The sequence below is a fragment of the Ovis canadensis genome, chromosome 7, assembly GCF_042477335.2.
Source record: "Ovis canadensis isolate MfBH-ARS-UI-01 breed Bighorn chromosome 7, ARS-UI_OviCan_v2, whole genome shotgun sequence".
Taxonomy (NCBI): domain Eukaryota; kingdom Metazoa; phylum Chordata; class Mammalia; order Artiodactyla; family Bovidae; genus Ovis; species Ovis canadensis.
Genome location: NC_091251.1, coordinates 37,824,569 through 37,843,396, shown reverse-complemented (window position 1 = coordinate 37,843,396; position 18,828 = coordinate 37,824,569). Strand labels below are relative to the sequence as shown.

The 18,828-nt window shown below is 37.3% G+C and overlaps 2 protein-coding genes across 2 annotated transcripts; both read right to left on the bottom strand.

Annotated features, from left to right (window-relative positions):
* Nucleotides 1-6,273: 6,273 nt before the first annotated feature.
* On the bottom strand, nt 6,274-7,209 carry LOC138444111 (olfactory receptor 4K1). The gene has a single exon (XM_069597440.1). The coding sequence runs from the start codon at nt 7,207-7,209 to the stop codon at nt 6,274-6,276; it is 936 nt and encodes a 311-aa protein (XP_069453541.1).
* Nucleotides 7,210-17,856: 10,647 nt separating this feature from the next.
* Nucleotides 17,857-18,828, bottom strand: LOC138444110 (olfactory receptor 4K5). Its single transcript, XM_069597439.1, has one exon. It carries the CDS (start codon nt 18,826-18,828, stop codon nt 17,857-17,859), a length of 972 nt encoding a protein of 323 aa, XP_069453540.1.

Here is an 18,828-nt window from a genome sequence, read left to right as displayed (position 1 = left end):
AGACTGGCGATTCATTTCTTATATGATATTATACATGTTTCAGTGTGATCTCCTTTTTACAGCTGTTGAATATAATATTATTTAATCAGACCTTCAAAGCATTTCAAAGATGGAACTGAATGTAATTTAATTACTATGATATGTTTGTTATTTAAACACATTTGTACCACTTATCTTTGCTGGTCATTTTTTAATCTCTTCTTTCTCTGATGAGTTTATCACAATAGCAAAAATGTTTTTCCAAAATCAACTGAAAACATAATTTATATATAATTAACTCAACAAATAATACAAATTGCCTGCTCTGCACCATGCAACTTTATGGGCTCTGGAGGCAAAGCAATCGGAAAAAAAGGGGGGATGGAAATATGCCCTACCTTCTTTTGGTTATATCCTAAAGAAATGATGGGACTGGCAGAGGCAATGGAGATAAAATATATATTATGTCATTTAGTGATAAGTGCTTCAGAGAAAATAAAGCGGAGCAAAGGAATATGGACTAACCAAGTGGTCATAAAAGCCTCACTGGGCAGGTTACATTTCAGCAGCAACTAAAGAAAATGAAGAGCAAGCCTTGAGGAAATCTACTTCAGACAAAAGGAATAGCAAACATGTGCAAAAATTTTTTTATGTGAAATAAGCATTCTCTTGAAAAACATCGGTATAGTTTGGGCTGGTTTGTTAGAAATTAAATAATGGAAACTTAGCTTTTAACCTTACTATGAAATTGGCATAATTGACTTTTTTAAACAACATTCTGCCTCGTAGGCTTAAACAGTTTTAGAAAGCTGTAAATTCAGTCTTAAAATATGGACACACACTAAAAGCCTAGTCTCTTTTGTTTTCTAAAAAGAAATATAGATATAAAATTGCATTCCAAATTCTATACATATGCTTCTATATACAGAATTTGAAAAAGAATTTATATTTTTGTGTAAATGTATGGCGATAATTGTGTCATTCAAAATAAAATTGAAATGATCTGTGATTTCTTGTAAGAACCCTTGAAATGAAGTTTATGGCCAGATCTCAGAATCTGAGAAAATGTTTCTGTGTCTGTCATCACATTCAATGACAGCTGCATGAGATATACTGTATTATTTATTCAAGGTAAGACATCCACATATTGAGAGCATTTTAAAATATAAAAATTACTAATTACTTTTTTGTGTTATTCATAGAATCTTATGCCTTTTAAAACATCTTCCCATAGTGTATCAATGTATATACAAGGCTTGACAAGAGTTTTCAAAGTGACAAATGCAAAAGCTATAGGGTTATTAAAATGACAAGTTTTTGCCCCATTCTATTCTCTATCACCATATCTATTTTTTCAAAATAATTTAGCAATATGCTTACCTTCACTTGGGTGCTTCAGTCCATCAACATGTTAGCAGTGACAATAATCAGATAAGTCTAATGTTTTATTTCAGATTTTAGAATCTCATATACAAACTCCAAGTTCTTTTTTTAATTTAATTCTTTTATATTGGAGTATAGTTGACTTACAATATTGTGTTAGTTTCAGGTGTATAGCAAAGTGATTCAATTCTACATATACATATATCCATTCTTTTTCAGATTCTTGTCCCATATAGGCTATTACAGAATCTTGTCATCTCAATTCTATAATTACTTTAGCCCAGAATCCCTTTAACTCTGAATGTTAATATCTATATTTAATTTTTTGCTTCATGTGATTAAATTCTGCATGCCAGTTTTGAGAGAAATCACAGGGAAGCAATAATAGGTTGAAGAAAAGAAACCTCCAAAACCTGTTGTCTTTTTTTAAAAAAAGATTGAGTCACAAGTGCCCATAAGACAATATTTGAATACTATACTACATACCCCCAAATCTCAGATAACCAATCCCATGGACTGCAATAGCCCATTAAAAAAACTTCCTTTATTAAGTGAGGTTATCTTGCTGTGGGAATTATTAACACACTTTGAGTTGTTTTTCTCAAAAACAAGATGATAAAAACATTTAACTTATTTGTCTATAATTGAAAGCAAAGTACGTATCACAAGAGGGAAATGTAGTGATCTAGGAGTTTGCAACACCAGTTACTTTTAACAACCTATCTCCCTCCATGTGCCTTTTTTCCTCTTGTTTAAAGTGACTAAGGCAGTAAGCTGCTGCTAAGTCACTTCAGTCGTGTCCGACTCTGTGCGACCCCATAGACGGCAGCCCACCAGGCTCCCCTATCCTTGGGATTCTCCAGGCAAGAACACTGGAGTGGGTTGCCATTTCCTTCTCCAATGCATGAAAGTGAAAAGTGAAAGTGAAGTCACTCAGTCGTGCACGACTCAGCGACCCCATGGACTGCAGCCTACCAGGCTCCTCCATCCATGGGATTTTCCAGGCAAGAGGACTGGAGTGGGGTGCCATTGCAAACACTAGCATAAATGCCCAAAGCAGGAATATGTTTCATAAGAAATATAAGTCAGGCAAAGGGCCTAAGAGAATTAGGGTCTTTTCTTTAATCCTTTGCTTTTTTCTTTTTATGGAAATATGTATGATGAAGTTTTTCAAACTCCATACCCCTCAAAATCCAATATTTTAATTGTCTTTGCTCATTGCTTAACCATACATTAGAATCAGAAAGTTCATTTGGGCATACAGTGGGTAAAACTGCTTAGATATGCAAGTAGTTTGTTTTTGGATTTTGTGGAAAGAGGTCTCAGAGCAGTGAAAGGACTGAAGTCTGCAAAGAGCAGGTGACAGCAAGAAAGGGAAACTTGATGAGCAGATAAAGAAACCCAGGTTTCTCTGAATTCTCTGCTGATGGACCAGCTTCCTTCTTGATATCTTTCTCTTTAATATTTCACAGATATTTCAGTTCTTCTGTTTCCAAACCTATTCCTCCTTCACTCGGCCCCATCCCCAGCTAATGGCATTTCTTTTGCCTCAGCATTTTCAGCCAGAAACTTAGTTCTTTCTTTTTCATTAGTTTTTTTCTACATACTACTTTGTATTCTTCCAAAATATTCCCAGTTTGTTAAATTATATTCATTTTAACTCCCCTGTCTAAACCATCATCATTTTTCTCCTCAAAAGTTTCGAGATCTTCTGATGATCTCAACTTTTACCATTGATTTTTCCAGTTTAATCTTTAAAAATAAAACAAAACCATAAGCCATGCCAACCTTTAAGATAAAGCAGGCAGTTACCTTAACCAGAAAAATGGTTTTATTCAGGAATAGCAGACATGTTGCTATTGCAAGCTATGGCAAAAACTCATGTCCACTGAGTCGGTGATGCCATGCAAACATCTCATCCTCTGTCCTCCCCTTCTCCTCCTCCCTTCAATCTCTCCCAGCATCAGGGTCTTTTCAAATGAGTCAGTTCTTCACATCAGATGGTCAAAGTACTGGAGCTTCAACTTCAGCCTCAGTCCTTCCAATAAATATTCAAGACTGATTTCCTTTAGGATGGACTGGTTGGATCTCCCTGCAGTCCAAGGGACTTCTCCAACACCACAGTTCAAAAGCATCAATTCTTCGGCACTCAGCTTTCTTTATAGTCCCACTCTCACATCCATACATGACTACTGGAAAAACCATAGGTTTGACTAGATGGATATTTGTTGGTAAAGTAACATCTCTGCTTTTTAATATACTGTCTATTTTTGTCATAGCTTTTCTTCCAAGGAGCAAGCATCTTTTAATTTCATGGCTGTAGTCACCATCTGCAGTGATTTTGGAGTCCAAAAAAATTAAGTCTCTCACTTTTTCCATTGTTTCCCCATCTATTTGCCATGAAATGATGGGACTGGATGCCATGGGTATTTGCTTACTGACTTATAAAACCTCTTTGCAAATTAAAGATATTACCCCTGTGGATAATACTGCTTGTCACCTAATTTTTCTTTTGACTTTATTTGTGATAGAATTTTTAAAAAAAAGAAACTGAAACTTTTATGGAAATTAGTGTAGTCATATTTGCCAACTTTTTTTTTAACTTTTTGACTTTTGAATTTATCAAACTCCATATGATAGGTTGTGCCCAATCACAAAAGTCCCAAGTAGACCCAACAATGATTAGAAAGTGGAAGAATGTGTCTCTGGTAGTACAAGGAACTGACCAAATCAAATGGCCACTCTCAAATTCTAATTTCCCCCTTTCTCCTACTGTTCTCCCTCACCTCCATTTTTCCTTGGGTCACCTACCCCTCCTCTACCTCGATATTTGATTACTGAAGATCCGAGCAGCTAAATGACAGTTTTTCAAGGGTACTGTTGGCAACTTTCCATTTTCACCTGCAAGTCAGAGTTAAAAGGGAAAAAAATACTACCAACAGTATCATGAATGCATTAATGTTTATTACATATTTTAAATGTTTTGGCACTATATAAAATTTGTTTAAAAATAAAAGTCATGTTAAAGGAACATTACCATGTTTGTTATTGTACAAATGAATTTGACCTGAAGTCTAAAGTTCCAAGAATCCTTAGCTAATAATAAGTATCATGGTTCTAAAAGACTATCTATATCTAAGACTCAGCTGGCTCTGATTTATCATGCAGAGTTAATATCTAAACACATAGTCACTAAGTTATGTATTAAAATTTAATTAATACTGAACCCAATGAGATGACAATTGCAGGCTTTCTATTTTCTGTTAAGCGACTGTTTTTTCTTTGTAGAATACATTTAGTCTTTTTGTTATAAGGCCTTTTTCATAAGGCAAAGGGAGAAGTATATAGAAACCTTTGGCCAGCGAATGAAATAATAATTTGTTGTTCCGTTGCTAAGTTTCATCTGACTCCTTGGGACCACATGGACTGCAGCATGCCAAGCTCCTCTGTCCTTCACTATCTCCCAGTTAGCTCAAACTCGTGTCCATTGAGTTGGTGATGCCATCCAACCATCTCATCCTCTGTCATCCTCTTCTCCTCTTGCCCTCAATCTTGCCCAGCAGCAGGGTCTTTTTCAAATGAAGTGGTGCTTCACATCAGGTGGCCAAAGTATTGGAGCTTCAGCTTCAGTATCAGTCCTTCCAATGAATATTCAGGACTGATTTCCTTTAGGAATGACTGGTTTGATCTCCTTGCTGTCCAAGGACTCTCAAGAGTCTTCTCCAGCACAGATTTTAAAACCATTATTACTAGGTGGTGCTAGTGGTAAAGAACCTGATTGCCAATGCAGGAGATAAGAGATCTGGGTTCAATCACTGGGTCAGGAAGATTCTCTGGAGAAGGGCAAGACAACCCACTCCAATATTCTTGCCTGAAGAATCCCATGGACAGAGGAGTCTGACAAGCCACAGTCCAGAGTGTCGCAAAGAGTTGGACATGACTGAAGCGACTTAGCATGCAGGCAAAATATTATTACAAGTACAAGAATTTTGCATTCTTTCTTCTGTTTTCCAAGAAATATGAAAGAATAGATCTCAGACTTTATCCTCAATTTCAAAAAAATTTTGTAATTTTTGTGCATTTGTATGTTTTAGGTACATAAGAAATTGACTTTTTCTGCGAATTTAAATATTCTATATCCAATGTATTTGCAGACAATTTCAAAGATATTTGCAATTTTTTATGACTAATGTAGAACTCATTATAAATAACTTTTTCTACTTAAAAATAAGTAGGCTAGGGAAATAGATAGGTATGCTGCTGATAGCACCAAATATCTAGAAAACGTCTTGTAATGAATAGAAATGTATATCAAATAATCTAGAAAAAAAACAGAAAAATTTTATTGGGACATAGCAGCAGATAGGAAAAACTATAAATAACCAAAAATTTTCAATACATGAGGAAAAGATAAGCTAAAAAACACACAACAAATGTATACAAGTGAAGTGAAATCTATGTTTTAAAACAATATTTTTTCACCATGTCAATTTATAGAAAAAAAATATTATGAATAAGTTGATAGAGCCTAACAGAAACATAATTTACTTGTATGTTTTGATTGCAAGGCATAAAAATTACACAAGTTCAACTGAAGAGAATCACAAATTTGGTAACATGAATAGCTTTTTTTGCAGATTAGAATATCTAAATTATTTATAAAATATTTTGAAAAGTTGCTAAATATTTTCGAGAGAATTTGTACTTTAGAATTATAAACTATGAAAAACTGGTTAAAATTAAATAGCAAACCAGGAACTGGTTTTATGTAATTCCTCTGCAGTTGGGGGAAAAAATCTAATTCTGTAATTCAATAACCCCTGTCATTAGCAAAAATAATTGACTTGATGCTGTGCTCCAGCAATGGGCTTTTCATTTCCATTGCATATTTATGTTCCTCCATGGTGTTCCCTAGTTTTTCCCGAAGCTCAAATGACGGTTTCTCAATTTTTTCATGGCTGATTTAACATCCTCATTTCTCAGAGAGTAGATGATGGGATTCAACAGAGGTGTACAAACAGTGTAGAACACAGAAAGGAACTTATCCAGAGAAAGTCTGCTAAAAGGCCATATATAAAAATAAATGCAAGGCCCAAAGAAAAGAATCACCACCGTGATATGGGCAGTTAATGTAGAAAGTGCCTTGGATGGTCCACTGGAGGAACGGTGATGGACAGTGATCAAAATGACAGTGTAGGAAATAATTAAAGCCAGAAAACAGCTCAGTGATATCAGGCCACTGTTAGTTAGAGTCATAATTTCCATCTCATAAGTATCCATGCAAGCCAACTCGATCACCAGGGGAAGGTCACAAAAGAAGCTGTCTACCTCATTGGGGCCACAGAATGGCAGATCCACTGTAAAAGCCAAGTGGCTCACAGAATGAAGAATACCCACAGCCCAGGAAATAAACACAAAAATTATACAGAGTCTTCGATTCATAATTGTGCTATAGTGTAGAGGCTTACAAATGGCTATAAATCTGTCACATGCCATAGCTACAAGCAACATCATCTCACTCCCAACGAAACTGTGAAGAAGGAATATTTGGGCCATGCAACCCTCAAAGGAGATAGTTTTGTGCTCCACAAAAAAGTCCACAAGCATCTTGGGGGTGGCAAAGTTAGATTGGCAGATATCAATGAAAGAAAGGTTACTGAGCAGGAAGTACATAGGAGAGTTCAAATGGGAGTCAGAGGAAACAATAGCAATTATCATGATGTTGCCCAGAACTGACGTCACATACACTATTGAGAAGATGGCAAAAAAGAAAAGCTGAAGTTCCCAAGAATTAGAGAGTCCCAGAAGCACAAACTCAGATACCATTGATTCATTTGTGTAAGCCATGTATCCAATCCACTGTTACCTAAGTAAAAGAAAATCAGGAAAACGTCACAATGATTGACACTGTATCTAGTATATATACAAAAGAAATGTGATAAGTTTTCAATTAAAAGTTAATTTAATGAGACCATGTAAATAGTCAGTGAACTAGTATTTAACATCTATGACCGCTGTGGAAAGTAGAAGTGAGAATGAAACTGGAGCCGATTATACAGAGTGAAGTAAGCCAGAAAGAAAAACACCAATACAGTATACTAACCCATATATATGGAATTTAGAAAGATGGTAACGATAACCCTGTATGTGAGACAGCAAAAGAGACACAGATGTATAGAACAATTTTTTGGACTCTGTGGGAGGGGGAGAGAGTGGGATGATTTGGGAGAATGGCATTGAAACATGTATAACATCATATAAGAAATGAATCACTAGTCTAGGTTCGATGCAAGATACAGGATGCTTGGGGCTGGTGCACTGGGATGACCCAGAGAGATGATATGGGGAGGGAGGTGGGAGGGGGGTTCAGGATTGGGAACATGTGTACACCCGTGGCGGATTCGTGTTAATGTATGGCAAAACCAATACAGTATTATAAAGTAAAATAAAGTAAAATTTTTTAAAAAAGGAAATAAAGATAATTAGATATGGATTCTATCATAGAGAGATAAGATATTCATATTAAAATTATAAAATCAGAAACAAGCAAACAATAACTGATACAACAATATGATAGATATTAGCAAAATGAAATAAACTATGCCAAAGTGGTAAGGTAACATATCATGAGATATGTATCATTTTAGCTAAAACTATTTAAAAGCTTGTAATTTGCTAGCCAAATCTGAAGCAAACGGCTATTTTAAGCATGGGGAATAGCAGGACTAAAGCTACAAATGTGAAACCATGGAAGGCATCCTCAGAGAGCCACCAGTTCAGTGGCTTGGCTGGAAAAGGGTGTGCTAAGGAACAGTCAAAATGAAGTTGGGAACGGTAGGTTAGGAGCAAAACATGGATGCAATTAGCCTTGAATGTAATGCCAGTGGATTACATTAATGTTCTCAAAACCGAGAATCATAAAGTGTTTGACAGTGCTTTAGGAAGCTTGGTATTTGTGACAATGTGGAAAGAAGAGGCAATGGTAATACTCTGAAAGTTTCTGTGAAAATCAAGAACATTCCTTTCATCCTTTGAACAATAGTTAATCAGAGTTCACCTTCTGTTACATAAAGACCAACGGTGAATGAGTCACCTATGTATCTTCAGTCTCTTCCAACTCTGCCTTTTGTCTCTTCCCTAACATGCCTGACACACCTGGATTTATCAAAATCTGTCTGTTCTTTTGGAAATATTTTATATGACTATATATGGTGCATTTTGAACACAAGATAGATTTTCAAAAGAGAAAATTTAAATACTGTGTTAATTGCCTCTAAATTGTTTTTTGACATTTTGCTTTAATACTTTGGGCACTATGTGGCCACTTGATCTCAGAAGAAAACCCTGCACAACCTCTTGTAGATCAGGAGACATTTTTGGCTTTAGCTCTGTGTACCCAGCACAACACAATAGGTATTAATTTGTCACTATACTGATTGAAGTTCTACACCCTGTATTCTTCAGTGAAAAATATAACTAATATAACAGATATCTAAAAGCTTAAAAGCAAGACTGAACAGAAACCATAAATTAACCAATTAAAAATATTTAAACTGTTAGAAGCTTTAATTTATGTGATTATAACCTGATTTTTGAGGCACTAAATTCTCCCCTTTCAAGGACTTTACTCAGTGTATTTGAGTTACAATCTCTAGTTTTAAGGGGAATCAGAAACTTAAGTTACTCAAGAATAGAAACGGATTAAAAAGGCATGAACTGACCTCATTACAAACATCCATTATGCGATTCTCATCTCCGTGTGGAAGATTTGGGCCAGTGCTGGCTTTTCTGATCATGTATTTACACGAGCAATACAGAGAAGGAGACAAACAAACGTGGGAAAGGAAAGAAATTCCATTTCTAAAACTGAAAATGATCCTACAAAGCTACAGTTACTAATTTTAAACATATAAAATTTGCGGCCATGAGGGACTTCATATAACTTTCAGTCTCCTAGATAAAGCCTGACAAATATCATGATAATTTAGTGGAATAACATTAAAGAGAGAGGGAGGGAGAGAGGGAGAGAGAAAGATGAAGATAAGAAGAAAATAATTAGGAGGAAGAGGAGAAAAGGGGGGCAGAAGAGGAGAAGGAGGAAAGTACAAGGAAGAGGAGGAAGGGAAAGCATAATGGTTAATAACCTGCAGTTAGTGGTATTTATTCAATTTTTAAAGATCGTCTCATCTTTTAAAAAAGTTTTTCTGAAAATATCCAAGTTTTCTACAAAGTAGCTAATAGATGATAAGATTTGGCATTTCATTTTTCAAAATACAGGAAACTACTGCAAAATCTTCTCCATCCTAGTTTCCTGTGATTTCTTAATCCAAGTAGAATAGATTAAAGTCAATGCTATATCTCATTTTCTTCTTAATATTTAAGGTAGAACCCATCAGTAAAAAAGGAACAGCTAACTTTTGTCACTTTCCAGTTGAGTGATGGACAGCAAAGCAGAAGCAGTAAAGGATACCCTTACTGGCCATTATATAGTTACCCCTTCTTCATTCTAGGCAAATCGTGACAGTAAATAATTGTTTCAAAAAATGGCCAATGATCTTCTGGATAGAAAGCATAAAAAATGGCATATAAGGGACAGATAATGGTTATATCATACTTCCTTTTGTTTATCAAATATTAATCCTATTATCAACTTGGCAGCCCGCCATATTAAAAATATTTGCAATATACTCTTGACTTGATGCATTTAAACTTGTCCCTGAACCGGGCTATGCAAAAGCATACCCCTCAGTTCTTGCCTGAAGTAGTGAAGGCTCTACTCCTCTTGTCCTGGACTATATAATGATAATATCTAAGGTAATGCAATATAAAGCTTTCCATCCTCAATCCAGGAAACTGATTTCTTTGGGGAAGTGAGAAATCACCCTTTAGAGATATGATGTCATCCAACAGTGGGAGTAATTATGTTTTACAAAATAATTTTTCCAGGAATTGAAAAGAAAGGAAAAAAGTTTATTACCAACTAGTTGGTGTGTATGAAAGCAAAAGATTATTTACCACTGATTCCTAGTCAGCAAAGTAATTTTTCAATTCGGAACTTTCTGTCAGTAAAACAATCATCAGTCCAGTCCAGTTCAGTCGCTCAGTCATGTCTGACTCTTTGTGACACTGTGGACTGCAGCACGCCCGGCTTCCCTGTCCATCACAAACTCCTGGAGCACGCTCAGTCTCAGGTCCGTCAAATCAGTGATGCCATCCAACCACCTCATCCTGTCATCCACTTTTCTTCCTGCCTTCAGTCTTTCCCAGCATCAGGGATCAGGATCTTTATCCAGTGAGTCAGTTCTTCACATCAGGTAGCCAAAGTATTGGAGTTTCATCTACAGCATCAGTCATTCCAATGAATATTCAGGACTGATTTCCTTTAGCATTGATTGGTTTGATCTCTTTGCTGTCCCAGAAACTCTAAAGAGTCTTCTCCAACATCACAGTTCAAAAGCATCAATTCTTTGGCACTCAGCTTTCTTTACGGTGCAACTATCACATCTACACATGACTACTAGGAAAACCGTAGCTTTGACTATATGGACCTTTGTCGGCAAAGTAATCTCTCTGCTTTTTAATATGTTGTCTAGGTTGGTCATAGCTTTTTTCCCAAGGAGCAAGTGTCTTTCAATTTAATGGCCGCAGTCACCATCTGCACTAATTTTGGAGCCCAAGAAAACAATCATACTGTCTTACAAATGATCACCCAGCCTCAGAGTGGTTTTCTCCAATCACAAGGAGCCCACTATTTCGCAGGACAGCTTAGTCTATTGTTAGAGTGCTTAACTGGTTCTACCATCTGTGTTTAATAAAGAAAACCTACTCCCACTTAAACATAATGTCTCTTCAAATATTTTAAGGCACCCTATCTTCTACATGAAAAACGTATTTTCCCCCCAAATATTTCAGCTGTCTGTGAAATGAAAATATCTCCTGCCTTATCAATAAACAAGAAATGTTGAGTCATCAGTGATTTTTGGCCTCCAAATGTGGATGAGGGCCCCCAAAACAGAGCAAAATGCCTGTGATCCAGCAGATGCCACCACCCTACCCCCCATGGCAATTGCTGAAGAGCTGGGGGGTTGCAAGAAATAGCCATCTGCCACACCTGCCACTCCACATGGTGAACAAGGGATTAAGGATATAAACAATCTAGAAACAGGATTCGGCCCTAGATAGCTGAGATGCATATGAAAGGAATGAGTTCAGTGAGCCTGAGCCTTGCCTCTTCCCATGATATCTGGTTTTCCTTACTACTTAGCAATAGTCTCTCATGTTCAGACTGCTTACCCACTTTGTCGCAAACTTGTATATAGCCTGATTCCCTCTCCTGCCTCTTTGGAGAAGTTATCTCAGAGCTACTGAGATGCTGTCTCCCAGGCTTGGAGTCCTAAACATTCCCACCAAATAAAATAATTCTCTGCTTTCAGTTTGTGACTATATGTTTTAGTGGACCAGCCTTTTCAACTATATTTCATATAATACATTGTCTAGATTTCCAAAGGTTGTGATGTAGATGTAAGTTTTAAATGGCCAGCTCTAAAGAAAGAGATTGAAATAGATTTCTCCTATCACTTTGCATGTGTATATGTGTGTGTAATCACACTCGAATAAAATGTGCACATACCTAAGGACACAAGAACAATGGCATGTATTGCAGCGTGGATTGAAAGATATCGATACTGGAAACAAACCAAGTATCCATAAATTTGAGAGTAAAGAAATATAATATTTCAGTGTGGTGGAAATATTCAATGATTAAATTATTACTTTATTTTTATAGATGAATATGTGTAAGATTAAAAACCTGACAAGGGAAAATATAAGATTGGTAAAATTATCATGTGCACATTTCTACAAACCAAGCATATACATGGCCACACATTGACTAATAGTAAAATGCACAACATAAAAATTGTGAGTTATTTGCATTTCTCTAATAATGAGTGATGTTGAGCATCTTTTCATGTGTTTGTTAGCCATCCGTATGTCTTCTTTGGAGAAATGTCTATTTAGTTCTTTGGCCCATTTTTTGATTGGGTCATTTATTTTTCTGGAATTGAGCTGCAGAAGTTGCTTGTATATTTTTGAGATTAGCTGTTTGTCAGTTGCTTCATTTGCTACAATGAGGTACCACTTCACACCAGTCAGAATGGCTGAGATCCAAAAATCTGCAAGCAATAAATGCTGGAGAGGGTGTGGAGAAAAGGGAACCCTCCTACACTGTTGGTGGGAATGCAAACTAGTACAGCCACTATGGAGAACAGTGTGGAGATTCCTTAAAAAATTGCAAATAGAACTACCTTATGACCCAGCAATCTCACTGCTGGGCATACACACCGAGGAAACCAGAATTGAAAGAGACACATGTACCCCAATGTTCATCGCAGCACTGTTTATAATAGCCAGGACATGGAAACAACCTAGATGTCCATCAGCAGATGAATGGATAAGAAAGCTGTGGTACATATACACAATGGAGTATTACTCAACCATAAAAAAGAATTCATTTGAATCAGTTCTGATGAGATGGATGAAACTGGAGCTGATTATACAGAGTGAAGTAAGCCAGAAAGAAAAACACCAATACAGTATACTAACACATATATATGGAATTTAGGAAGATGGCAATGACGACCCTGTATGCAAGACAGGGAAAGAGACACAGATGTGTATAATGGACTTTTGGACTCAGAGGGAGAGGGAGAGGGTGGGATGATTTGGGAGAATGGCATTGAAACATGTATACTATCATGTAAGAATTGAATCGCCAGTCTATGTCTGACGCAGGATGCAGCATGCTTGGGGCTGGTGCATGGGGATGACCCAGAGAGATGTTATGGGGAGGGAGGTTCATGTTTGGGAATGCATGTAAGAATTAAAGATATTAAAATTTAAAAAATTTAAAAGAAAAAACCACCAAAAAAAAAATAAATTCTGTAATTTTGCTTCCAAAAAAAAAAAATTGTGAGTTAAATTTTATTCAGAGACCTAACTGAAGACTATGGCCCAAGAGTGCTTTGCTTAGTTGCTCAGTAGCGTCCAGCTCTTTGCAACTCCATGAACTGTAGCCCACCAGGCTCCTCTGTCCATGGGGATTCTCCAGGGAAGAATACTGGAGTGGGTCGCATGCACTCCTCCAGGGGATCTTCCCAGCCCAGGAATCGAACCACAAGCTCCAGCATTGCAGGCGGATTCTTCACCATCAGAGCCACCAGAAAAGTCTGGAGAACAGCCCAGGAGACAGTCTCTCAAAGAGCTCTGAGGAACTGTTTGAAGAGGTGAGGAAGGAGCCAGAATACAAATATTTTTGCTGAGAAAAACATGTAGTCAAACAAAATAGCAGATTACTGTTAATTACAAAGGAACAGACTTATCAAATTAATGCTTTTAGTGTTTTTCTCTGTGTGGAAAAATACAAGAATCTGAGGTCATTGAAAATCATCCTTCAAAGGGCATCTTAACTATCTAGAGGTAGGTGCTACCAGTGTTTTCTCCATTCTGAATTCTTCTCAGGTGCACCCTCAGTAGGTGACTGCGTGGTTAAGCGTTTGATCCTTTTGGAGCTGATACAAAAGGCAACTTTTTTTTTTCTTTATACCAACTTATTATAATAGTAACTTTGTGCTTTGAATGGTCAGAATTAGTTTCTTTTGCTTGCAGGAAAAGAAAAAACATTATCATTAAAATAGCTGTAGGGAAGCACAATTTGCTACCCCAAAATATTTCTTTGGCATGAGAATTATTTTGAGATGAAGACAAGTAAGATGCAAAGACTCACGAAGAAACTTTGATTTTCCCTTTAACTGCCTAAAGAATGTACACAGGATCTGTTTTATTATTATTATTATTTTTACTTCATTTTGCTTTACAATACTGTATTGGTTTTGCCATACATTGACATGAATCCACCACAGGTGTACATGAGTTCCCAAACATGAACCCCCCTTCCACCTGCCACCCCTTATCATCTCTCTGGATCATCCCCGTGCACCAGCCCCAATCATCCTGTATCCTGCATCAAACATAGACTGGCACTTCATTTCTTACATGATAGTATACATGTTTCAATGCCATTCTCCCAAATCATCCCACCCTCTCCCTCTCCCACAGAGTCCAAAAGTCCGCTCTACACATCGGTGTCTCTTTTGCTGTCTTGCATACAGGGTCATCATTACCATCTTTCTAAATTCCATATATATGTGTTAGTATACTGTATTGGTGTTTTTCTTTCTGGCTTACTTCACTCTGTATAATCGGCTCCAGTTTCATCCATCTCATCAGAACTGATTCAAATGTATTCTTTTTAATGGCTGAGTAATACTCCATTGTGTATATGTACCACAGCTTTCTTATCCATTCATTTGCTGATGGACACCTAAGTTGTTTCCATGTCCTGGCTATTATAAACAGTGTTGCGATGAACATTGGGGCACATGTGTCTCTTTCTGTTCTGGTTTCCTCAGTGTGTATGCCCAGCAGTGGGATTGCTGGGTCATAAGGCAGTTCTATTTGCAATCCAAAAGTCTGCAAGCAATAAATGCTGGAGACGGTGTGGAGAAAAGGGAACCTTCTTGCACTGTTGGTGGGAATGCAAACTAGTACAGGCACTATGGAGAACAGTGTGGAGATTTCTTTAAAAATTGCAAATAGGATCTGTTTTAGGAAGGGAGCTATTACCTTGATGGGCTTCCCTGCTGCTGCTGCTGCTGCTGCTGCTGCTGCTGCTGCTGCTGCTGCTGCTGCTGCTGCTGCTGCTAAGTTGCCTCAGTTGTGTCTGACTCTGTGCGACCCCATAGATGGCAGCCCACCAGCCTCCCCTGTCCCTGGGATTCTCTAGGTAAGGACACTGGAGTGGGTTGCCATTTCCTTCTCCAATGCATGAAAGTGAAGTCACTCAGTTGTGTCCGACTCTTGGCAACCCCATGGAGTGCAGCCCACCAGGCTCCTCCGTCCATGAGATTTTCCAGTCAAGAGTACTAGAGTTGGGTGCCATTGCCTTCTCCATGATGGGCTTCCCAGCTGGTGGTAAATAACCCGCCTGCCAATGCAGGAGACAAGTTTCCATCCCTGGGTTGGGAAGGATGGGTTCCATTCCTGGGTTGGGAAGATCCCCTGGAGAAGGGCACAGCAACCCACTCTGGTATTCTTTCCTGGAAAATCTTATGGACAGAGGAGCCTGGTGGGCTAGAGTCCATAGGGTTGCAAAGTCAGACACGACTGAAGTGACTTAGCACAACGCACTATCTCCTTGATAACTATCATATGAACTAGGTGTATAGCAGGGAGGAACACAGCAAAGTCTGTTTGTTAAGATTCTTCTCAGTGTCCCATTGTCTCTGCACAGCTCAGCAAATATTCATTTACCAAACATTTGCTTTTGTATTTGCATGTGAATTGCCTTCCTCTAATCATACCTCTGTCCCCAACATCCTCTTTTCTCTTTAGCTGCAGGCAGTATTTAGGTGAAGGTTTTAGCCATTTTGGTGAGTTATACATTTTTCCAGGTCTCTCAAATGTATGTATGTTGCTAAATTTTGATTTTCTCCTGTTAAACTGTTAACTGATATAGTTTCCTTGTCAATAAATGGACAAAGGAGGGAGTTGCCAGCATTTTTAAAAACGTTAAAAATATTTCACATCAAAAATACATATTTTTTTTAAAAAAAGGAAATGCACTAAGGAAAAAATATGTGTGTGCCAAGTCGTTCCAGTAGTGTCCAACTCTTTGCAACCCTATGGACTATAGCCCATCAAGCTCCTCTGTCCATGGGATTCTCCAGGCAAGAATACTGGAGTGGGTTTCCATGCCCTGCTTCAGGAAGGAAAAATATACTTTTTATTAAAGGAATACTTGTAATTTTCTTCTAACCTTTCTTATTACTTTTTTTAATGAAAGGAAACACCAGACATAATTGTGACCATTGCTCTTTTTCTTGGCACACATTGGATGGAAATTCTTCTAACTTATCTGAAATTGTATCCACTGCTAAGAGAGTTGTCAACTTCATCAACATTTAAAGGTAGGACTTTGAATATGCAGCTCGTAAAGAGATCACATAAAGAAATAAGAACAAAATGTGTTTTTCTCTACTATAAGAAAAATTGCTGACTTTCACGACATTCTTTGAAAAAACTTAGTTGAGATATAGATAGCACTTTATATCTCCTTGAGAGAGACCTTGCAAAGATACTTTGTTCATTTGCATACAATGTAAGTGAGGTCCTGTGGAAAAATTCAAAATTTGGAGTCCTCTGACATGAATATTTCTTCTTTCGTGAAATTAACTCTGGGAATTCAGACTCCATTCCTTAATATTTAGAATTTTATTTCAAGAAGTCCATTAAGATACAAATGTAAGATTAATTCAATATTATATATGGCATATAGATTTCAATGTCAAAAATTACCTACCAAATCAGCTTACCCAAACTAAAAACCAACTGCCTTCACATTACAATGTATAACTGAACAATAAAGTGCAACAATAAATAAAAAAGGCAAACAATGAAGTGCAAAATTAGAGTTTTCATTCTCAGCATAAAAGAGAGACTAATATTTACATAATCTATTTGCCTTGTATGAATTGAGAGATTTGGGAAAGTAAACATAGAAGATCTAATCAACAGTAATAATTTCCCGAACTGTCCCCAGAGTCCAGGGTAGAGATCCGTTTGTGGGGTCCTGATTGCTAACCAGGATGTATGTTTAACATTGATCATTATAACAAAGAACTTTGTATTTGATCCACATACAAAGAGTGCTGCACAGCTCCTTATAGAACAGACTGAAAAGTCAGTGTTGAATTGGTCAGCTTTAAAGATTCTCCTCTCTTCTACAACTCGTAATTTCAGAGGAAACTGGCATTTCCTTAACTGATCAGAGAAAGCCCACTAAATATTTGAAAAGTAAACTTCCAATTATATTTAGTTCCATATTTTAAAGCACTGTTAATTATTGGAAAATAATATGGGATAGGCATTTCTCCTGATATTGGAGGAGAAATCTCATAACTGAAGACTCTTCACTTAATTTTATGCACTTATCTTAAATCAGTGAAGCTGCTATCCTCTGGTTGGGAAAATTCAGTTTCAAATTCTTGAATACTATTTGCCTATATTAATTCTTAGGCCTGTAAATTAGGAAACTCATAAGATTTTTTAAGAGGTCTAAAGTTATCCCCACCAAAGAATCAGCTACTCATTCTTTTTTCCCATCCTACTTATATTTACCTATAACTAAAGCATCTATGCTATCTATATACAGCCATCCCATAACTTATCTCTGGAACCAGTAGTCATGATATTTTTTTCACATTCTTGGATATGTAACTTTTGCTAAGATGATATCTGGGAAAAAATTTAATATCCAGTAAATATTCTCTAAATCATCTTCTTCATTACTCTTACCACAGTTAAGATATACCACACAACATGTTGAAAATATTTATAAACAGACTATTGATTTGTGGAATTTGAATGAATTTGGTCTTAATAAAGGGAATTCCTCACTATTACTGGCATTTCAGAAATTTTCTTGGGCCTCGAATAACGGGTCAGAATTTTCCTCAAGGCAGTCTTCATATCTCTGTTCCTTAATGTATAAATAATGGGGTTTAGAATGGGAGTGAAAATGGTATAAAATATGGTGAGAACTTTATCCACAGGGTAGCTGGTAAAGGGCCACACGTAGATGGATATGCAAGGTCCAAAGAATAATATTACTATAGTAATATGGGCAGCCAGAGTAGAAAATGCTTTGGTCATTGCGGCAGAAGACTTAAAGCAGACAGTGATGAAAATAATGATATAAGAGCTGACCAAGAGTGAGAAAGTGCTTAAGGAAAGGATTCCACTATTGACTACAATGAGTACTTCAATGATGTAAGAGTCCAGGCAGGCAAGCTTGGTCACTCGAGGGAGGTCACAGAAAAAGCTGTCTACTGCATTGGGCCCACAAAAAGGCAGATTCACAGTAAATGACAACTGGCTCAGTGTGTGCACCAAGCCCACAGCCCAGGAGAGCATTACCAGAACAGTGCACATCCTTCGGCTCATGATGACAACATAGTGCAGGGGTTTGCATACGGCTACGTATCTGTCATAGGCCATGGACACAAGTAGCATCATCTCCCCTCCAGTGAAAAGGTGAATGAAGAAAATCTGAGCTATGCAGCCACTGAAGGAGATGGTCTTGTGTTCACTCAGAAAATCAGTAATCATCTTAGGAGTAGCAAAGGAAGCCTGGCAGATGTCCACAAAGGAAAGGTTTCCCAAGAGAAAGTACATGGGAGAGTGCAGGCTGTTGTCAGAGGTCACTGTGAGGATAATGAGAAGGTTTCCCAGCACAATGACCACATATAACACAGAGAAGAACACGAAAAAGAAGAGCTGGAGCTCCCGAGAACTAGAGAGTCCCAGTAACACAAACTCAGACACCACCGATGAATTGACCTTATCCAT